Here is a 23,461-nt window from a genome sequence, read left to right as displayed (position 1 = left end):
ATAAACTTGTGTTAAAGTCGACTTTGTTCACTATAGTTGGCCATAATCCTCTTTTAGAAGAGGGTTTTCAAAGTGTTATGGAGGACTTTATGATGTAAATTACCAAGTAAATATTTGATCCTTACCATATAGGCCACAAACTCACTAAAACACGTTCCTCTGCAGACTCTAAATTGCTGTAGTTGCAGACTGATGAGCCTTCCTCTGAGGAGTCGGTCTTCTGCTGACCATCACTCACCTTAACAAGGCGCTTACTATTTCAGTGAAGAATGTCCCTTCTTTTAGGGCACATATGTCAAACACAAGGTGCACGTGCCAAATGCGGCCCTCCAAGCCTTGTCATGTGACCCTCACACCTAGTTTGGAGCTTCATTGTGCTGGAACTTTATTCCACGACCTCTGGCACTCACCCTCTGTTCCCACTCCCTCCTGTCTTCTGTGTTCACAAGGGACAGCTTTTCTCTCAGGAACTAACAAATCCCTACAAGCACTTATGGCAAAGCTTGATGGGGACATATCTACAGAATCTGAATGATCTCCCTGCAAGGAGAGGCAGAGTAGCCTACATCAGGAGGTACTACAGCCAGGTCAGGTAGGAGAGAGAGATACGAAGAAGCTTTGGGAGAGGGGGGGGTTGGTGTTCCACACTGTGCATAGTGCACCCTCAAACTCTGCACTCTATACACAGCACATCCCTAAACTCTACACAACACACCCGTAAACTCTGTACCTAACGCACTCCTGAACCCTGCACTCTGTACATAGTGCACCCTGAACCCTGCACTCTGTACATGGTGAACCCCTGCACTCTCTGCATAATGCACTCATGAACTCTGCACTTAGCGCACCCCAGATACAACCGGCCCTCTGAGGGCAACCATACTGCTAATGTGGCCCACAAAGAGACTGGAAGCTTTTCTAGGCCCATATTTTCCTTGCAGGTTTATTTTGCACCCAGTTATGGCTGTAGTTCTTGTCCCCAGACCATGGCTAAATCCCTGAAATGTGATCTCACTGTTGCTAACATTGACCCGCTGAGCATTGATTACATGATGTCTCTGGCTTTGAATTTTTGCTGTGATGACTTGTTGGATCATCTGTCTCGCATTGGTCCTTATGTCAGTACACCTGTGCACGGCTTTGTTCCTGATGGGCTGGACTGTCAAATTTGGTTTCAAGAAGTGTTTACTCCGCACAGCCTTGGATGGTATCTTCAAAGATGCTACTTGAGTAAGCGTACTTTTCTTCCCCAGCTAAAATAAAGTCTAAGGAACAGACTTGCGAGTCTTCTATTTCTCTTACCACCTTCCAGGACGGCACCCGAGAGATGATGGCTCCTCCTGCAGGAAACACAATCACATGACAGTTTAAAAGGCCCCGCCCTTCCCCTTGCTCCTCAGTATTGATTGTGTTTCTCCAACACAGCGACACGTTTGTTTTGTTTTGGAAACCTAGAGACCGGGGAGGGTCGAAGGTACCCCTGTGAGACAGGTTTAAGGGAGGCCGGGGAGGGCTGAACTTACCTGTAGACTTTGGTCCAAACTCACAGGTGGCCCTATGGAAGCACCAGTGCTCTGAGCTGCGGGGAGGTGAGCCATCACTGCGTGCTATCGAATCCACCACCATTCGAATCGCCGTTTTCCCGGGTCTCCAGACGTAAAAACGCCGCGCTCCAGGCCTCATTCTGAGACAGGAACTGCATCACAGGAAGTGGGCGGTTCCGGACGGCGTAACCCGGAAGTTCCCAGTGGAGCGAGGAGACAGCGTGGGTGGTGGACGGGTCGGCTTGCGGTGACCAGTACAGGAGTACCGACAGCCAGGACCGAGTCACCCTCCTCATGGAAGAGGACGGAAAGACCGACACGACCGCTGGCAGATCCAGGTCGGGGGGCGGTAAGTACCAATCCCCCTGGAAAGGGAGGGGGGAAGTGGTGAGAGTTCCCAAACTTTTAGGGAACGACCGGAGCAGGATCTGGTCCCTTCTCGTCTACTTCCTCCCCTCCCCAGTACAGCCAGCAGTCTTGGGGAAAGACAATTTAAATGTACATTTCATGTCTTTTCAGAAACCCCCAGCGGACCCCAGGAGGCCTCAGCTCAGTCTCCTTCCGCTACAGGGCATAGTTCCTCTAAAAAATGTGGGAATTGTAGAGAGAAGCTCCCCAAGTCCTACACAAAACCTTTCTGCTACAAATGTATTAATATACTGGCGGGAAAGGAGGCTGCTGCCATGATGAAGAGTTTTCTCTCATCCATGCAAACAGAAATGTTAGCAACAGTCAGAGCCTTTCGGGAGGCAGCCGGGCAGTCGGCACAGACTGAAACAGAGGAACTTACCCCTAAGGAAGGCACTTCCTCTCAGGAGACCCCCTTTTCTAAGGGCCCAAGTGTTTTCTTTACACCTTCACAAAATCCCCCTTTGGGGGAAGCAGATGGTGAAGAGAGTGAGGTAGCCAGTCTACCTAGGTCTAGGCACAGCTCAGGGGAGGTAGATGGAGACTCCATTAGTCAGTCTCAGGAGGACACACGTCCAAGAAAACACCTCTTTGCTGTAGAAGATCTAGAGAGTCTCCTCCAGGCTATCTACGCCACAGAGGAAATTCCTGAGACCCCTAAACCTACCTCAGCACAGGATAAAGTTTATAGGGGCCTGAGTGACGCTCAATCTAAAGTATTCCCCCTGCACAAATCCCTCAAGGAGTTAGTCCTTCAGGAGTGGAGAGACCCTGAAAGGAGAATAATCAAACAAAAAACCTGGAAAAGAAGGTTCCCCTTCTCCCAGGAAGATGAGGAAGTCTTTTTTAAGCTTCCTAGACTTGATGCGGCTTTGTCGCAAGTCACTAAATTGTCTGATCTCTCCTTTGAGGATACAGGTAACATCAAGGATGTGATGGACCGTCGAGCAGAGTCTCTCCTTAGGAAAGCTGGGAGGCCAATGCGGCAGCACTAAGCCCAGCCTTAGCAGCAGCATGTGTAGCTAGGAATACAGATGTTTGGGTAGAGACACTCACCGACCACCTCGCCCAGAATTCGGAGGCGGAGGAGGTAGTTGAGTCACTTACAGTAGTAAGGAAGGCGATTGCTTACCTAGCAAATGCAGCTACGGAATCTGCAAGGGCAGCAGCCAAGACAGCAGCCCTCATTAACTCTACTAGGAGGGCAGTTTGGATCAAGGCCTGGGAAGGAGATGCTACATCCAAGGGAAAACTCTGTGGCATCCCCTTTCAAGGTTCCCTGTTGTTTGGGAAAGACCTGGATGATGTCCTGGCTAGGTCATCAGAAAAAGGTAAAAAATTCCCAGTTAAACCCAAAAAAGAAGGTTTCAAGAAAACTTTTCGAGGCCCCCAGGGGCAGGGTAGACAAAAAGCCAAAAAGGAACCTTTCAGGCGTTGGAACTTTGGCAAAGGGAACAGGAAGAACAACCTCCTTTTCCCTCCTCCAAAACCCAGCGACAAACCGTCCAAGTGACGACGTAGTCAGAGTGGGGGGTCGACTATCTCAATTCCTTCCCCTATGGGAAAAAATTTCGAACAGTCATTACATCTGCCAAATAATTCAAAAAGGCTATCGCCTAGAATTTCTGGCTACACCCCCCACCATGATCACCATTACTCACCTTCCCAGGGATACCCTGAAAAGGTCTGCCCTCTTGGAGGGCATACAGGACTTAGCCAAACAACTAGTGGTAGTACCAGTACCAAAAGCTCAGCAGTACCAGGGATTTTATTCCCATATTTTCGTAGTACGGAAACCCTCCGGGAAATACCGTCTAATAGTAAACTTGAGAAACCTGAACAAGTTTCTGGAATACAAAAAGTTTGCTATGGAAAGTATTTATTCGGTAAGAAAGAACCTCATGAAGGAGGTCTTCTTGGTGACCCTAGATCTCAAAGATGCCTATCTCCACGTGCCAATCCACGTGGATCACCAGGTATATCTGAGGTTTGCGGTCGTGGTGGAAGGAGAAACCTTCCACTGGCAGTTCAGAGCACTACCATTCGGGCTAACCTCCAGCCCAAGGATTTTTACAAAAGTCCTTGCAGAAGCGGTGGCATACCTGCACCTTCAGGGCATATCCCTTATACCTTATTTAGACGACTTGCTGATTTCAGGAAAATCAGCCGCCCAAGTCACGCTGGATGCCAACAAAGCAATGGCACTCCTAGAGAGCCTAGGGTGGATAATCAACATAGAAAAATCCTCCCTCAACCCAGAACAGGTCAAGACCTTCCTGGGATACGTAGTGGACACCAGGCAGCAGAGACTCTTCTTACCAGAAGAAAAAGTTTTAAAACTAGCCTCAGCAGTCGGGAACCTTATCAAAAACCCCAAACTCTCCAGACGAAATGTTCTGAGAGTTCTAGGCCTGATGTCAGCAAGCATCCCAGCGGTGGTTTGGGCTCAGCTTCATGCAAGGGCATTACACTTCTTCTTCCTGTCCTCATGGGACAAAAGGAAAGAGTCCTTAGATCAGGATATACTACTCACCCCCCAGGTTCTGTCCTCCCTGGAGTGGTGGACATCTCCCCAAAACCTGAGGGGAGGGCGACCGTGGGCTCAGTGGAACCCAGTGAAGGTTACCACGGATGCCAGTTCCTGGGGGTGGGGCGCCCACCTGGAGGGGAAAAAAGCGCAGGGGCAATGGGACAGCTCACTAGCTCGCAGGTCATCCAATTACAAAGAACTCAGAGCAGTGGGGGAAGCCTTAATAGCCTTCCAGGAAGACATCAGAGGCAGAGAAGTCCAAGTAAGCTCAGACAACTCTACAGTAGTAGCGTACCTAGGTCACCAGGGAGGGACCAGGTCCAGTCCCCTACTAGAACTTTCCAGGGAAATACTAACCTGGGCAGAAGAAAGAGTACTCTCTATCTCAGCCATATACATAAAGGGGACGAGCAATATAGAAGCAGACTTCCTCAGCCGTCACAAGTTGAGGGAGGAGGAATGGGAACTGAACCCAGAGGTGTTTCAACACCTAGTCCAGTATTTCGGGGAACCGGAAATAGACTTGTTTGCCAACAGACTAAACAGGAAGGTAGAAAGGTATTTCTCGATTTCCTGGGAACTACAGTCGGAAGGTCTGGATACGCTATCCCAGACCTGGCGCTTCGGGCTGGCCTATGCCTTCCCGCCGGTAGCGCTCATTCCGCGAGTTCTTCAGAAACTCAGCAGGTCTCCAGGCCAGATTCTTCTGATAGCACCATGGTGGCCAAAAAGAACTTGGTTCGCAAACCTAAGAGCCATGGCAATGGTGGAGCCTCTGAAGCTCCCGTACAGGGCAGATCTCCTCAGGCAGGGCCCAGTACTCCATCCAAAGCCGGAATTCTTCCAGCTAGCAGCCTGGTTAGTGAGCGCCAGATTCTAGAACGCAAAGGCTGCTCAGAGAGGGTCATAGATACCCTTCTCATGAGCAGAAAACCAGTAACTCAAAAAATTTACCAAAAGGTATGGAAGACCTTCTGTTCCTGGCGTAAGGAAAGACAGGTAGCTTCAACTTCTATCCCGGTTATCCTGGACTTCCTCCAGGATGGGGTAGATTTAGGATTAAAAGTTAGTACCCTTCGGGTCCAAATAACGGCTCTTTCAGTCTATCTGGATAAAAGATTGGCGAAAGAGGACCTTATAAAACGTTTCTTGTTAGCTAGAGAAAGAATTTCTCCAGTCCAAAAATATAATTGTCCGCCTTGGGACTTAACTAGGGTGTTAGAGGCGTTATCTATACACCCATTCGAACCTCTGGAAGAGGTTCCCCTTAAGTTTCTAACCTTAAAGTTGACTTTTTTGTTAGCCATTACTTCGGCCAGGAGGGTAGGGGATTTGCAGGCGCTATCAATGAAAGAACCCTTCCTGAGGGTACAGCCAGATAGGATCACCCTCAGAGCAGACCCCCTGTACCTGCCGAAGGTGGCATCCCTATTTCATAGGACGCAAGACATACTATTGCCGTCCTTTTGTTCTGAACCAAAGAACGAAAAAGAAAGAAATTTCATTTGTTAGACGTGAGAAGGTGTCTTCTCATTTATCTAGAGAGAACTAAAAGTTTTAGAAGATCTAACCACCTGCTAGTTCTACATGCTGGGCCCAGGAAGGGACTGCAGGCATCAAAAGCCTCAGTCTCAAGATGGATTAGAGAAGCAATATCCAAAGCCTATGTATGTACTGGAGCAACAGCTCCCAAAAAGATCAAGGCTCACTCTACCAGAGCCATAGCAACTTCCTGGGCTGAGAAAGCAGGGGCCTCCTGGGAACAAATCCGCAGTGCGGCCACCTGGTCCAGCCATCATACATTCCTGAAGCACTACCGTGTGGAAATGTTGTCACAGCAAGACTTAGCCTTTGGTCGAAAGGTGCTACAAGCTGTGGTCCCACCCTGAAGGGAGGCCTGTGTTTATTACTCAATTATCCTCTCGGGTGCCGTCCTGGAAGGTGGTAAGAGAAAACCAACGTTAGACCTACCGGTAACGGTATTTCTATGAACCTTCCAGGACGGCAGGCCTACTTCCCACCCTATGTGGAGGGAAAAAAGGTAAGTACCTGTAAGGACTACGTCCCTTGTGAACCAGTTCAGGATTACTCTATTGCATACTGAGGAGCAAGGGGAAGGGCGGGGCCTTTTAAACTGTCATGTGATTGTGTTTCCTGCAGGAGGAGCCATCATCTCTCGGGTGCCGTCCTGGAAGGTTCATAGAAATACCGTTACCGGTAGGTCTAACGTTGGTTTTTTTTTATTACTTCTCTGAAGTGTCCCCTGTCCCTTTGACTTGGTTCTTCAACCACCCACAAGATCTGGCATTCCAAGTCTGCCAAATCTACCGACAAGCTCTCTTTGGCATAAAGGTGTGCCCCTAAATTCCAAAGTGAGGGGATGTCTGTTGTCATTAACAGTTACTTAAAGGTTTTGCATTCCCCTTGCCCAGATGCTGAGGTTGTTTCCTAGGGTTATAACCTTGAGCTTCGTTCCCTGCTCATTCACTTCTGAACCACTAATTTCCCTGTGTCCCTTCAGAACCTGCCGATCTCCATCAGAAGCTCTCTGGACTCTTGGACTGAGAGTCACTACTCTCTGTTCCAAGCTGACTACGAACTGAACGATCAGCGGTCATGTGATTGTTCAGCTCTCGGTCTTAGAGCCAACGTAGTACAGCTGCAGCATCAGATTGATTCTGCAGCCTGGAGGTGAGTATTTATTTTTATATATGGGTTTGTTTTTGTTTTTTTATACAGCTTAAATTTCTCCTTTTTAGCAATGTGCTATTCTGTGATGCCTGATTGTTGAAAATTTCTTAAAAATATCCCAAAAGTTAACTCCATTATTTCAAACAGTAATAGCCGTTTGTAAAATGTTTAGCTTTTTGAAACATAGTTATGTCTTGGCTATATTTATGCATTTATTTTATGGTTCTTGATGATAAAAAAAAAAAATATCAATGCTTTAAAAAAGCAAAGATAGTTCTTATTGATGCCAAACTTTTACATTTTGTATTCTTCTTTATGAACTACAGCGGATTACAATGCAGTGTACTGCGTCACAAAAAAACCTCTGTGCTGAAAAAAGTACAGCATGTCCTACTTTTTTTTCAGTTTTTTTTTTGTTTATTATTTTCATTTAAATTTCTCTTTTTCCAAACAGATCCAAGTGTGCCTGAACCAAATACTGACCAAATAGCTTGCTTGAAGACCTATTTTGGTCATTCAGGTTTTAAACCGTAAGTATACACTGGGTAGGGATCAGGCAACATTTTTCATTTTTTTTAAAAACTATATGAAAAACATTTAAACACTATTATGCTTCAGGGGTTACTCAGAAATATTTGCAGTTTACATGATGCTATTCATCTAAAGAGTTGTATAATTGATGATGTTATATATTGTATTTGTTGAATCCATTGAAAGGCCTCAATTTTTTTCTTAAAGCGTATCTAAACCCAAAAACAAAAATGTAATATATTTTAGCTTACCAATAATTGGATGTGGTGGCTGTGTTCGTTTTTCTTTTTTAAAGCTTTTATCCATTTATTTTCAACTGTTGTTCAGCTAGTAATACACCTCCTGCCTTGGGGTGGCTATACTTTTGCTGGACAGCTTGATCTGTCTTGACCTGGAAGTTTAGAAACAACAGACTTAATGGCTGGTTTACCAAGTAAAAAACTGTTATAAGAGGAACTGCTGTGTTAATGCTAGTGAAGGAAAGTATTTTATATGTCATTTTTTTATTTTGGCCATAGTTGCATTTTAATTCTTACTGTCCGCTTTGGAAATTGTACCTGCTACTTTTTCTTTCACCAGTGAAAAATATCAATACAAATTGCATTCTAAAATAAAAAAACACTATTGTGCCAAAAAAAAATATTCCTTTAATAGTGTCTTCTTGCATGATTATTTGGAGGTGAAGACAACTAGAAAAGAGAGGGTTTGGTTAAAATTTATACAAAAAAAAAAATTGGGCTAACTTTTTTTTTTTTATCATTCATTAAAGACAGTGCGCAAATACAGTGCGACATAAAATATTGCAACAACCACCATTTTATTCTCTAGGTTCTCTACTAAAAAATATATATATAATGTTTTGGGGTTCTAAGTAATTTTCTAGCAAAAAAAGAAAAATGATTTTAATTTGAAAACAGCTGTCAGAAAAAGGTTTGGTGTTTAATTGGTTAAACGTTCCTAATTTACATACAGAAGTCTATTCCTTTGATGTAAAAGTCAAATTGATACAATGTTTAGACTTAACATTCCACTGATAGAATGTTTTCAAAACTTGGCAGACTGCCCAGACTTTGACTTTTGGTTGAGAGCAGAGAGGAATTTTTTTGCATACCAAAGTGCAGAAAGAAAATTATTTGCATACCAAAAATTGTGAAACCCTGTGTCAAGATTGCAAGGGAAAAAGATCACTTATTGATTCTTGAAGATTAATCGTGCAGCTTTATGGGAGAGTGCAATAAAATCATCTCCTAAAATGTGTTCACAAAGTCTTGCTGGTATACAACTCAAACGTTTCAGCCTAGAATGGAAGGGATCACTGCAAAGGCTTAAATTAGTAAATTGATGCAGACACATTACATTTGGAAGCAATTTCATTAGCAAATTGCTAAACAGGCACTGCACAGGGCTTGACTATAGGGATGGTGTTCTTGTCATGAATATGCAACAAGTCTGTCTGCTTACCTGATCTCCATGTGTTCATTAGAGGCTGACCCTGCTCTGGTTCCCCTTTTTATCACTTCCTCTTCCTGTATGGCTCCACCCTAGTCCATCCCAGGAAGCCTATATTAACCGTTGCTCTACAGGTCTGCAGTGCTGTTCAACAGTGTTCCTATGCTTAGTTCCTGTCTGCAGTGTAGTTTGCTAGTTCCTGTTTGCAGAGTGCTACGATCATCTTTCCGTGTACCGTTTTGGCTTGTCCTCGACTTCCTTGTCTGCCTGTGCCCCTGACTATTTGCATGTCCCATGGTTATCCTTGTCTGCCTGTTGCCCTGACCTCGGCCTGTCCATCACCACTGTTTGTCCTGCTGGCTGCTTCCCCTTTCTCCCTGCGGAGTGTGACTTAAGGAATCCCGGGAACGCGACCTGGACCCAGTTGCGGCCAAGACCATCCTTACCATCAAAGGCTCTGGTGAATACAAAACTGGGTCTTAGACTCCGCGCCCTGGGTGATCTTAAGTTCACGCTTCGTCTCTGCTAGCAGTAGTCGGCCATAGGGTTCACCACCCTGTGGTGCATCCCTGACCCCAACGGGGTGCACTCGTCACCTGGCTACAGGTGACCTGACAGTTTGAACAGCCATGAACCCGGCCGACGTGACGCTCCCCGCAGACGATCCATTACAGTACATTGTTCGCAGACTCGAGACGCATGAAGCTAATCAGGATCAGGCGATGCGTTTCCTTCAGGATCTGGCTTCCCGCTTTGATCAGTTTCAGACCTCGCTGGGAACCCCGAATCCGCAACCCCAAGTACAACCAGCAGCTGCACCTGTTGCACCAGTCGCAGAGTCGCATTTACTGAAGCTATCACCTCCAATCCGTTTTTCTGGAGACTCCAAAGCCTGCAGTGGATTCCTTAGCCAATGCACTATTCATTTTGAGCTCCTGCCCCAGTACTTCTTGTCTGATCGGGCCAAGATAGCCTATATCATTTCTCTCCTCTCCGGGGAAGCCTTAGCCTGGGCTGCCCCTCTGTGGGAATTGAATGATCCAGTGGTTTCTAGCCTGCCTGTTTTCTTGAAACTTTTTCGGAATATCTTTGAAGAACCGGCTCGTGTCTCTTCAGCAGCCAGCGCCCTTTTACGTCTCCGCCAAGAATCCCGTTCAGTGGGACAATATGCTCTTCAGTTCCGTATCCACTCAGTTGAACTGAGCTGGAACAATGAGGCCTTAGTCGCAACCTTTTTGCATGGCCTATCTGATAGAGTGAAGGATGAACTAGCAGGAAGAACCATTCCCACTGATCTGGATGGAGTGATCTCCTTGTGTAATCAGATCGATATTCGCTTTCAGGAAAGGACCCTAGAAAAGCGACGCCAACATCCCTTGGCCCTTAGCCTGAGCTCCCCTCTCTTCGACCCGTGGAGCATCCCTTGCCAACTGAGGAACCCATGCAGCTGGGTGGGACCAGGCTATCTCCTGAGGAACGTGCCAGGCGCAGAACTCTAGGCCTGTGTCTATACTGTGGGGGCAAAAGTCATTTTCGTGACACTTGCCCTCTTCACCCCGAGAAACGCTCGGGTTCAATACATCTGGAAGGTGGAGTATTGGATCCAGAAATATCTCCTTCACCTTCTCGTCTTTTTCTTCCTGTGTCCCTTCATTTTGGTTCTTCTTCTCATTCGGTCTCGGCATATCTGGATTCCGGAGCCGCTGGCAATTTCATGGACTGGGAAATCGCATCGTCCATGAGACTTACCCTTTTGCCCCTCACCACACCATTGGTGGTCTTGGCGATTGATGGCACTGTTCTCCCGGGGGGTCCTATTCGCTTCCAGACAGTCCCTGTTAAGATGTCGATAGGCACACTTCACCAGGAGTGGATATCCTTCCTTGTTCTACCTAAGGCCTCAGCTCCTATCGTTTTGGGTCTTCCTTGGTTAAGACTCCATTCTCCTCACATTGACTGGACTGCCGGACAGATCCTGGCTTGGGGTCCCTCCTGTTCCACGTCTTGCTTACCCAAGGTTGCCCCAAAAGAGAAACTTCCTGTTGCCACCATTCCAGTATCTTTTGCTCGTCCTAACACATGTAGTGGTGTCCGGAATGTGTCCTGCAATAGTCAGGCTGATGCACTTTCTAGCCAATGTAGCACTCTGGATGAGGAGCCTGTCTGTGAACCTGACCCGATCATTCACTCCAGTTTACCGTTGTCTGTCCCTAAAACGCACAGCCAGGCTAACTTGTCTGCGAGTTCTGCAGTCACTACGCCTTGTGATGCGATTCGGGTAATCACTACACCGGACTATGCTATTTCGGCCTGTGCATCAGCTATGCCAGGTCAGCCCATGCCCAGTGAGCCTCCTACCTTTTCTTGTTCAGGCCCTCCTGCAACCTGTCTAAGGGGCTCAATCCATCCTTTGGATAGATTGCCTCATTCGGCCAAATGGGGTTTTCTACCTTGTTTTCAGGGCTCTCTGCATTCTGCTGGTTTCCCTGCTATCCAGCTTGACTCCTGTGCCCTGTCACCTTCTAACCAACCTGACTTCAGGGTTCCTCTGACCTCTGCCCAGTCTGATGGTCCTGTGCTTAATTCCCAGTTCATCTTTAAGGGTCTGCTTGCTCCTCCTCAGATTCCTGTTGACCCTCTCATGCCCTTACTTATTCCTAAAAGGCCTTTGGTCCTCAATAAATCCTCTCCTCCTGTCCCTACTTCAGTTCTGGTCAATGAGGATACTCAAGTTCTGGATTCTCGTCTCTGCAGAGGCATTCTTCACTACCTTGTGCTTTGGAGAGGATTTGGTCCTGAGGTGGCGTCTTGGATCTCTGCATCTGAGATCTTTGCGCCCCGTTTGTTGAGGAGGTTTCTTCTGGGATTCCCCTTTAGCCCTGGCTCCAGGCTGGGGAGGGGGAGGGGCCTTAAGAGGGAGGGTACTGTCATGAATATGCAACAAGTCTGTCTGCTTACCTGATCTCCATGTGTTCATTAGAGGCTGACCCTGCTCTGGTTCCCCTTTTTATCACTTCCTCTTCCTGTATGGCTCCACCCTAGTCCATCCCAGGAAGCCTATATTAACCGTTGCTCTACAGGTCTGCAGTGCTGTTCAACAGTGTTCCTATGCTTAGTTCCTGTCTGCAGTGTAGTTTGCTAGTTCCTGTGTGCAGAGTGCTACGATCATCTTTCCGTGTACCGTTTTGGCTTGTCCCCGACTTCCTTGTCTGCCTGTGCCCCTGACTATTTGCATGTCCCACGGTTATCCTTGTCTGCCTGTTGCCCTGACCTCGGCCTGTCCATCACCACTGTTTGTCCTGCTGGCTGCTTCCCCTTTCTCCCTGCGGAGTGTGACTTAAGGAATCCCGGGAACGCGACCTGGACCCAGTTGCGGCCAAGACCATCCTTACCATCAAAGGCTCTGGTGAATACAAAACTGGGTCTTAGACTCCGCGCCCTGGGTGATCTTAAGTTCACGCTTCGTCTCTGCTAGCAGTAGTCGGCCATAGGGTTCACCACCCTGTGGTGCATCCCTGACCCCAACGGGGTGCACTCGTCACCTGGCTACAGGTGACCTGACAGTTCTTAGGGTCATAGTAAGCATTTTTCTTCCTCCCAAACATGGTGAGTCCCCCTTCTCAAGAAGGCACATGTACAGGCATGCCAATGAACATTTAAATTATTCGGAGAAGGATTGGGAGAAAGGGCTGTGGTCAGATGAGACCAAAATGTTGCTCTTTGGCATTAACTCGACTCGTGGTTGGAGGAAGAAAATTGCTATGACCCCAAGAACTCCATCCCTACAGTCAAGCACGGAGGTGGAAACATGATGCTTTGGGGCTGTTTCTCCTCTAATGGTACAGGCCCCCTTTGCCACATTGAAGGGCCAATGGACAGGGCTGGAAATGTGTAAATCTCGTGCCAACCAAATGTATATTAATAAGTTAAAAATGAACTATAACTAAAATAAGCTGCACCCCAAAAAATCAGTGTGAACTGAAATATGTGATAAGTGAAAGGAGGGTAGGGGGCGCTAAATAACAGTAATAATAAGTGAATAATGCCAATACAATTGCATAAATGTGCATAACACAATTAAAAGAAATTCAAACATTGATATAATCAAGTGATGTGAAAAATGGCACCTTACCAAATGTTGTTGACCCTTTTAATTAAAAAAGAGGTCAATCATAGCTTGATATCACAAAGTGTGTGGCTTCATGGCTTCATGTAGTGCTCAGACTCCTTAGATTCAACCAAAACTCTGGTGTCAATAAAGGAAAGAAAGCGCAATAGTGTAATTCCGTATTTAAAAAAAAAATATATAAAACAAAGCGCCAAATGGCTCCTTTACTCTTGTCAGTGCCTGTAACCCCGGCACTGAGGCTGGAAAGCATTAGTTGGTGGAGAGATGGCCCCTGACGCTGGGGAGGCTGGCGTGCGTTCCACCTCCAGATTTGGTGAACCAGCTACGCAACTTCCGGTTCCGCTGGTTCACCAAATCTGGAGGTGGAACGCACACCAGCCTCCCCAGCGTCAGGGGCCATCTCTCCACTAACTGTAACGCTTTCCAGCCTCGGTGCCGGGTCACAGGCACCAACAAGAGGTAATGAGCCATTTGGCGCTTTGTTTTATATTTCTTTTATTAAAATACGGAATTACACTATTGCGGTTTCTTTCCTTTATTCCGTTTATTTTGTTCGAATCTAAGGAGTCTGAGCACTACATGAAGCCACACACTTTGTGATAACAAGCTGTGATTGACCTCTTTTTTTAATTAAAAGGGTCAACAACATTTGGTAAGGTGCTATCCTCTCTTTGAGCACAGGTTGGGTGATCTTTTCACAGTCGGTGAAGGTGGACATTAGTTACAGTGGATTTGAAGGCTATTGATCGAGCACATATCACTTGTTTAAAGGACTTTTCAACCAGTCACTTTTTTCTATTAGTGGTATTTACCACAATAATGAACTGCAGTTTGATTTTGTTTATGTATTGATTAAGTCTGGTGTGTTTTTTGGGTATTTTTCACATCACTTGATTATATTAACGTTTGAATTTCTTTTAATTGTGTTATGCACATTTATGCAATTGAATGGACAGGGCTGTTTATTGTAAAATATTGGATAAGAACCTTCTTTCCTCAGCCAGAACACTAAATATGGGTCGTGGATGGGTGTTCTAGCATGACAATGACCCAAATCATCCCATCCAAGGCAACAGTAGAGTGGCTCAAGAAGAAGCACATTAAGGTCATGGAGTGGCCTAGTTAGTCTTCATAGAAAATGTACGGAGGGAGCTGAAACTTCGAGTTGCCAAGAGACAGCCAAGAAACCTTAAAGGGGTTGTAAACCCTCAGTTTTTCACCCTAATGAATTCTATGCATTAAGGTGAAAAACATTCTATAGTGCAGCTTCACCCCAGAGCCCCCCTTTTCTTACCTGAACCAGATTGTTTCAGCGACAGGGACAAGCACAGCAGCTTCAGCCGCTGTCTCGGGTCCTCATTGGATAGATTCATGGCAGCCGCAGCCATTGGCTCCCACTGCTGGTAAATCAAATCCAGTAACGCGTGAGCCGGGGGGCAGGGCCGAGTTCTGCTGTCTGTGTCAATGGACGCAGCAGCAGGACTCTAGAGCACGCCTGCACAAGTGCCCCCATGGAATGCGGCTCTCCGTGAGAGCAATCAATGAGGAGCCAGGAGCATAGCTGTGGGATCCCAGAAAAGGAGTATCGGAGACCCCTCTGTGCAAAACCCTTGCACAGAGGAGGCAAGTGTGAAATATTTGTTATTTAAAAAAAAAAAAAAAAAAAAAAAACCCTTTACAACCCCTTTAAGGATTTAATGAAGATCTGTAAAGAAGAGTGGATCAAAACCCTACCTGAGATGTGTGCAAACCTGGTCACCAACAAGAAGAAACGTCTTCCCTCTGTGTTTGCCAACAAGGGTTTCTCCACCAAGTACTAAGTCATGTTTTGCTTGCGGATCAAATACTTATTTTACTCACTGAACTGCAACTTAATTTATAGCATTTGTTTTATGTGTTTTTTCTGTATTTTTGGGTGGTATTTTGTATCTATCATTTAAAATACCCTACTATGATAAAAATTATAGACCCTTTATTTCTTTGTAAGTGGGCAAACCTACAAAATCTGCAGGGGATCAACAAAAAAAAATTCCCTACCGTTTTAAGAATACTTGCTGAAGAGAAGTAATGTAAACATGAAAGAAAAGCATATAAAACATATGCAGTACATCTTTGCAATACATCTGACAATATTTTATACTATACCTTTTTTAAATACCCAGAAAATACAGAAAAATAACCTTTGATCTGAGAGAATGAAGCTAGGCTACTAATTTCTAATTTTGGGTTGACAACACACATTATGAACATGGATTGTGAACTGAGTGGTGTCAGCTCTCTCCGTGCTCTTTTGCCAAATCAAACCCATTGTCCTCCTATCCATAGCTAAAGGACTAATTCACTTGTAGTCCAAAACACCAACAGAAAGCATAGGACAGCTCTGAATTTCTGTAGTGATCCACAGTATTTTTCTTTTTACCCCTTTAGCCAGACATAACAAAATTATTTCAATGGTATATTTAACCAGCCAAACATACGCAAATAAGTAGCAAAATTTTTAGGATCCCTCCCCATCAGCAGAGCAGCACAGGGAAGTGTCAGTGAGAGACTAATGCATTCCAATTTCAGAATTCCCCAAGCCGCACCTGCACTGAGGGGCAGGCACTGTGCCCCCACACATTGTAAAAGATGGGAAACACTGGGGGTTATTTACGAAAGGCAAATCCACTTTGCACTACAAGTGCAAAGTGCACTTATAAATGGCACTGAAAGTGCACTTGGAAGTGCAGTTGCTGTAAATCTGAGGGGTAGATCTGAAATGAGGAGAAGCTCTGATGATTTTATTATCCAATCATGTGCAAGCTAAAATGCTGTTTTTTTATCTTCCTTGCATGTCCCCCTCGTATCTACAGTGACTGCACTTCCAAGTGCATTTTCAGTGCAATTTCAAGTGCACTTTGCACTTGTAGTGCAAAGTGGAGTTGCCTTTTGTAAATAACCCCCAATGTTTTTTCTAACTTAGCTGTAGCTGCGATCGTCAGCTTTTAGGATGGGGAAAAGATTGGGTGCAGTTCTGCTAGGGGACAGCGATCCCTGTTTCCAGGAGGAGGAGGACTGTCATTGGCCACTGTTAAAGCCAGTCACAGTTCTGCTAGCCCCGCCCACCATCTGGAGGCAGATGACTCGCTTGGTTGCCACTACCAATCTCGGAAAGAAGGGATTTCACTGTGATTGAGAAAACCACAATCAAGTGACAATTTGTGAAATTACTGCTGAGCTTCTGGGAACTTTGTTGAAATTATTCCTGAACTTTAGTGTCACTTACCACTGAACCCCTGCACTCTGTGTCCCTTTAAGCCACAGCCAGTATTCAGCGCAATGAAAATCACACCCAACTTTTGCTCTTCTGCACCGCACTTTTTCTCAGCTGCGGGGGCCCAACCTATGATCCTGCACACAGGACCACTGCTTTCAGAAAATACCCCTGACCTGAGCTCATCATTGCACATCCTTTCCAGATACTTGTATGTGACATCACATACAAGCATGTGGGCTAGATGAGAGAGGTGGATTAGCAGGATGAGTGTGTCAGGACAGGTAGATGTGTCTCATCTCTGCTTCCTTTCACCACTCTGCATATCATAGATGAGAAGAGGGTACAGCGGTGGGGAAAATGAGCGGAAGGGGTTCAGCGATGAGACAGATGTGCAGGGAGGTACCGTGGTGGAAGAGATGAGAAGGGGCTTCAGCAGTGGGACAGAAGAGTAGGGGGGAACAGTAATGGGGCAGATGAGCAGGGGGGTTCAGTGTTGGGCCAGATAAGCAGGGGGTTACAGTGGTGGGAAAGATGAGCGGGGGGTTCAGTGTGGGGACTGATGAGAAGGGGGTTCAGCGGCGGGACAGAAGAGCGGGGTTTACAGCGGTGGGGCAGTTGTGAAAGGAGGTGTATTGGTGGGGCAGAAGGGGAGGGTGTTACAGTGGTTGGGCAGAAGAGCAGGGGGGTTACAGAGGTGGGGCAGAGGAGAAAGGAGGTACATTAGTGGGGCAGAAGAGCAGGGGGAACAGAGGTGGGACAGATGTGCAGGAGGTACATTGGTGTGGCAGATGAAAAAGGGGGTTACAGTGGTGGGACAGATGAGCAGGTAAGTTCAATGTTAGGACAGAAGAGAAGATGGTCCAGTGGTGAGACAGAAGAGCATGGGGGTATGGCGGTGGAGCAGATGTGCAGGGGGGGTTACAGTGGTGGGACAGATGTTTAGGGGGGACAGTGATCTGAGGTGTGAAGGCGCATGAATTGGGGCTGATCTGAAGTGTGGAGTTGCAGGAATTGGGGCTGATCTGAGACGTGCATGCAGGATGTTAAAGGGGTTGTAAAGGTTTGTTTTTATTTTCTAAATGGGTTCCTTTATTGCTTCGGTCACTTTCTTCCTTTATTTTTATGGTATGCTTTGTTCTGCTCTCACCCAGAGTGATTTGTCATGTACTATGCTTTTTGTTTTCCCAATAAAGACCAACCTTGTTGTTAAAAAAAAAAAAAATAGGTTCCTTTAAGCTAGTGCATTGTTGGTTCACTAACCTTTTTCCTTCGACTTGCCTTCTAAAAAATTTGTTTAATTTGTCTGAATTTCTCACTTCCTGTTCCTCCTCAGTAAGCTGTTCTGGCTGACCAAACACTGCTCGGATGATGGGGGCAAGCTTACTGAGGAGAAACAGGAAGTGAGAAATTCAGACAAAGAAAATTTTTTTTTAGAAGGCAAGTCGAAGGAAAAGCTAAGTGAACCAAAAATGCATTAGCTTAAAGGATCCTATTTAGTAAAGTAAAAAACAAACCTTTACAACCCCTTTAATTTCTCACTACTACTCAAGTAGTTCACAGCATTTACTTTATAAAAGATCCTTTTTGTGATTGAGAGTGTGAAGTTGACATTTTCTTGTTATAAAATCGGCACTCTCAATTTCTTTGAAAATATTTTTGGGCGCAAAAGTTTGCCTACCCCTGCTTTAAGACTTATTGATCAGGGGTAAGGATTGTTACACATGGAAAAAAATGTTGCTTTGACTTCCATTCTAATAAACAAAGTAACCAGACTGTTCATGTCTCTTACTATATTATTACTTGATAGGTTAGCTTTGTAATAAAAATGATGTTTCTTTACACAAATAAGCTAGTTAGGTGAACAACGCTCAAAAACGTTTTTTCTTGTAAGATACAACCAACATGAAACAGATCATAGGTTGTTGATACTATTTTGTCACATTATTAGTAAGCAAATCTAATTGGCACTTTACTTTCAGTGTTTTATAATACTTTATATATAATTGTTATTATTTATTAAAATACCTGATATGGACTACACATCCAGATGAGTTACTAGGTGCTGATGTTGAGTTCAGGACAACTGTGGATGAGGCTGCATCTTTTAGGCCTCATGTATACTGCTGCTGGTAAACCTACATTTAGGAGCAGTTGGGCATGTTTTTTTTCAGTTGCCCCTGAACTCTCCTCTGTTATCTTATCAGTACATGTACACAGAGTCGTTTATAGGCTGCTGAGTTTAGAAGCATTTTTTGGAAGCAAAAAAATGCGTTCAGGACGGATGTTCAGAGGCATTTGAAACGCCAAGTGCTTGTAAACGTGGTAACTCGCGTTTTAGCCGTGTTTCATTTCCACGCGTTTTCAATGGAGATACATTTTTGAGAAAAATAAAAATAACGCTTCTAAACACAAACGTGACATATAACTGCGGCAAAACTGACGTTTCTAAACGTCGGTAACTATCTGTTAAGTAAAATTTTTCAGGAGGGGTTTTAAAACGTCCCGTGTACATTAAGCCTTAAAACAAGTCAGAGATGACCATACTTTTATCCTTACAGATTCCCTTTAAGATAAACTGAGTGAACCCTTTTACTTCAGCAGGGTTTCCTGGATAGCACTAGTAGCTCAGTTACTAACACATGTTGCCTTCAGCTGCTTTATTTAATTACTAGTTTTACTAATTTCATCAAATCTTCTGTTCTATAGATTTTTGCAATCATAACGATAACATTTCTTCTTTAACGCAGAGTTCAGTGGAAAGTCATTCATTCCATTTTAAAAGAAAGAAGAGACAACCTTGTTGTCATGGCAACAGGTAAATGCATTATAATGCAGTGCTGCACTAAAGCAATAACCGCACAAGACAGTGATTTCTATAAATGGTCTCTGTAGTCAACCTCTGCATCACATTAGTGTGGAGGGAATCAGGCTTTTGGCTGCAGCATTGCTCACATTCTGTTTCCTCAGTCTTTTATGGCAGGGAGGGGGAGGGAATGTGAAACATCAGGGGTAACACATGAAATGAAGAATAGGAGGGACATGGAATGAGGAACAATAAGTACGTTTCATTACCCTCCTTAATTACACACATATATTCATATTGTTTTTGCATTTTTTAGTACTGCACAAATGATTTACTTGAGAAAGAGAATCTTTCATTTTAGTGAGAATCCGTTAACACTTCCAGTACTTCCAGCTCTAATTTAAAGAAATCTGCAGAGAGAAATGTGGAGGATGTTATTGCTGACCCCCTGTAGAAGTATTATCTGTCCACTTCTGGCTTCAGTACTTTCTAAATTACTTACCCAGAATAAACATGCAGATCGGCAAAGAAAGAAGTCAGAACGCCTGATTCAATGATTTATATAGTATCAAAGCCTTTGAATCTGCATGACAGCCAGGGAACTGACATTTTCAATCTTGGTTACCAACGACAGCAAAGCCTTTGGATCTGCATGACAGCCAGGGAACTGACATTTTCAAGCGTGGTTACCAATGACAGCTTTTACTGTATATGTCCACACTACAGATTCCGCCTAAATCTACAGTTACTGTGTTCAATTGTATTAAGACAATTGTGTTCACTTTCACCTAATTCTTTTTGAACAACTGTGCAGTGTTCCTTCAATTCATATCTGCCAGCTGGTGGGAGTAAAGCTATGTAACACAATGTGATCATGCTCTGCTGCTGGCAGGGCTATTATAGGAAGTGGGGAAGAATGTTATTAGCACGTTTACTCTAATGAGCGCCATAAGTGAAAACCCTGTTTAATGCAAAGCCTGTCATACATGAGGGATAGTTTCCACCCTTATTATAAATTCGTAAGTTGAGGTTTGTGTTGTGTTTTTACAGCTGGTGGTTGTAAAATTCTAACTAAAGTTGCCCATACTCTATGCCAATTTTGGCCCATTTCTGATGAATCATGCAAAAGTTGCTCAGTTGTGCTGCTTAATTTGCTGACTGAGTAAAACACTAGTCCATGTGCTTGTGCAAGAACTATTTGTCTTCATTATCTGGGCTGCAGTGATAGTAGGCAAGTTTTGGTAGACAATTAGGTTTATTTACTAAAACTGGAAAGTGCAAAATCTGGTGCAGCCCAGCAAAGGAACCAATTGGTTTCTAACTTCAGCTTGTTCAATGAAAGTGTTACTGAACCCTGTAATTTGAAAACAGTCCACCCCCGCAGTGCCCACAGCTTATAAATTTAATTACCTTTAATTTACCTTAAAATCCTGCCACTATGTACCTTTTTGGCTAATCTGTATACCACGGTCACAGGATAAACTTCAGGGTCTGCCTGAGTGCTGAGTGTTCAGATTGGAGATTTCCACTCTAGCCTTTGTCCTCATGCTGTTATGGGAGGCGAATCTTCCATCAATCAAGATGTGACATCCCACACACTGTTCTTTTTTTAGTTATTGGGCATGGAGAAGAAGGGAGGGACTTGGCTGTTTTTTAGGATCTGTGTAAACGCCCACATGTGTGATGTCCATATCATGTGAAGTGCTCTGATCAACCAGGACATTTTTTCTCCAGCAATTAGAGACCAACACTGAGCATGTGCAGCAGTACTACCCTCACTGTGTCTTATCTGGCCTTGCCGAGAGAGACCCTGCAGGAGGGGAGAATCTGTCCTTGCAGGATCACAGAGCCTTTTTACACAATACAGAGAATTAACCCCTTAAGTTTCACAGTAAGTATAACGAGCATGCTATTTTGCATATACAGACAGATTTTACTGTTGTGGGTTTAGTAACACTTTAAGTTTTGACAAAAAAATGGAAGCTGATTGGTTTCTATGCAGAGCTGCACCAGATTTTGCACACTCCACTTTTGTTAAATCCACCCCAATGTATTCATGATCAGGCAGCTAGTGCAGCACAATTCATAGAGTTGCCAAATACCCAAGTTTAGTTGATCAAATAATACCTAGATTAATACCCAAAAATATCAGACCGAGGGCTAAGAATTTATAACCAGTAATGCATGTGGTCTCCCTACAGCTGATCTTTTCCAAATTATTGATTTGCCATACCTTGTTCTGCACTGCCTTTTTCTGTGAGGGGACCATATTTTTAGAGGAGCAGGGTTTTACTTCCTCATGTCAGAGCATCAAGCAAGGAGGGCAGTGAGCAGCACATTAGTGACCTCATTAATTCTTACTCCAAATCACCTAAGAATAGCAGTCGGAGAAAGCAGTGCCTTAGATCTCCCAGTGTGGGTATAGTTTAGGTTAACTTTCTTTCTTTCTTTCTTTCTTTTTTTTTTTAAGGTTTTTAAGTCAACTTTAAAGCGGGAGTTCACCCAAAAATCAACTTTCTGCAGTTAGATCCAGCATACTGCTGACATCTGCAGTATGCTGGTCTTTTTTTTTTTTTTTTTTTACTTATCGTTTTAGCAGTAATTCTTCTATTGCTCCGAGCGGGGATTACTTCCTGGTATAGGCGTTCCCTTCAAGACAAGCAAGTTGATTGACAGCCTTCGATAGCGCGTCACGGCTTTCGAAAATACACGAGTGCCGCTCTGCAATTTACGGCGCCTGCGCAGTCAGCTCTACACGGCAGGCGCAGGCGCCTTAAACAGCCAAGTGTCACCTCGGCTGTTTTCGGAGGCCGTGACGTGCTATCGAAGGCCGTCAATCAACTTGCTTGCCTTCGGGAACGCATATTCCCCGAAGGATTCCCCGCTCGGAGCCATAGAAGAAATACTGCTAAAACGATAAGTACCAAAATAAAATAAAAAAAACAGTATACTGTAGATGTCAGCAGTATGCTGGATCTAACTGCAGAAAGTTGATTTTTGGGTGAACTTCCGCTTTAAAATATGATTCAGTATGTGTAAATAGATCTATTCATTTATTTATTTCCCATTAGGTTATGGAAAGAGTTTATGCTATCAGTTTGCACCAGTTTACACCTCTGGTATTGGGATTGTCATCTGTCCCCTGATTTCACTCATGGAAGACCAAGTATTGCAGTTAGAGTAAGTTTCACTCTTATATTTTGTGTAGACTTCTGTTTGCTTTCTTCCTGTGAGAATTTCTTCATTTACCTGGGTAATCGCATTTTGTCAAAACATATTGCACATGTATTTGTGTTGTTTAGCTACAGTGTCGGAAAAGTAACCAGGCTTATGTTATATTGCCTATGTGGTCTTATGAAGAATTTGCCTGAGGACCTGAATATTTTCTTGGTTACAAATACAAGTATTTTCTGTTGTAAAGGCATTCAGTGTTTTAAGTTTATAACATACATCCAATACTGAATTTTCAATTGTGGGTGGAATGAGATTTTTGGCAATACTTTTTATCATTATACCATACAAACAGCAATAACCAGTAATTATTATAAAAAGCTGACACTCTTAAAGGGTTGATTCACCTTTACTAAAGAAAAACTGCTTATGCAGATAAGGGACATCTGTAGATAAAAACAAGACAGTTGTGACTAAAGTTGAATAATGCCCTTTCTATAGATGTAAGCCTTTTTCATATCTTATGAAGCCTGACTTGAAAACTTCTAGGATGTTTCTAATCTAAGCCTAGTGTTACTGCTCACCTTCACCATCACAGGAGTGAGCTCAGAGCTACTGCATTAGGGAAGAGAGAGCATGTGTGAAGGGGTTTAAATCTGAGAAAGAGCTTGCTCCTGTGATGATGCAGGTGAGCAGTAATGGTAGGCTTCTCTTGGAAACATCCTAGAAGTATTTCAGTCAGGCTTCATAAGGTATGTAAGTGGCCTGCGCCTATAGAAAAGACATTATTCAACTTTGGTCTAAACTACATGGCTTTTTTTTATCTACAGATGTCCCTTATCTGCATTGGCAGTTTTTTGGTAAACCCAAGGGTACTTGGGGAACTCAGTCAAGTAATTGCCAGACCATTGTACCTAATTTTTACTGACAGTCTACTGACTGGAATAGT

The 23,461-nt window shown here is 44.4% G+C and overlaps 1 protein-coding gene across 2 annotated transcripts in view; it reads left to right on the top strand.

The window, feature by feature from the left end:
• The window catches only part of WRN (WRN RecQ like helicase), a 257,949-nt gene that overhangs the window by 58,455 nt on the left and 176,033 nt on the right, over positions 1–23,461 (top strand). For both annotated transcript variants that reach the window (XM_040325345.1, XM_040325344.1), the window contains exons 12-14: positions 7,628–7,703; positions 19,286–19,353; positions 22,413–22,521. In XM_040325345.1, the coding sequence (XP_040181279.1) occupies positions 7,628–7,703; positions 19,286–19,353; positions 22,413–22,521 (253 nt within the window). The remainder of the gene's footprint in view (positions 1–7,627; positions 7,704–19,285; positions 19,354–22,412; positions 22,522–23,461) is intronic.

This window comes from Rana temporaria, chromosome 1 (genome assembly GCF_905171775.1).
Source record: "Rana temporaria chromosome 1, aRanTem1.1, whole genome shotgun sequence".
In the NCBI taxonomy this organism is placed as follows: Eukaryota; Metazoa; Chordata; class Amphibia; order Anura; family Ranidae; genus Rana; species Rana temporaria.
The sequence above is the reverse complement of the archived record's forward strand: the minus strand, read 5'-3'. Positions and strand labels throughout refer to the sequence as shown.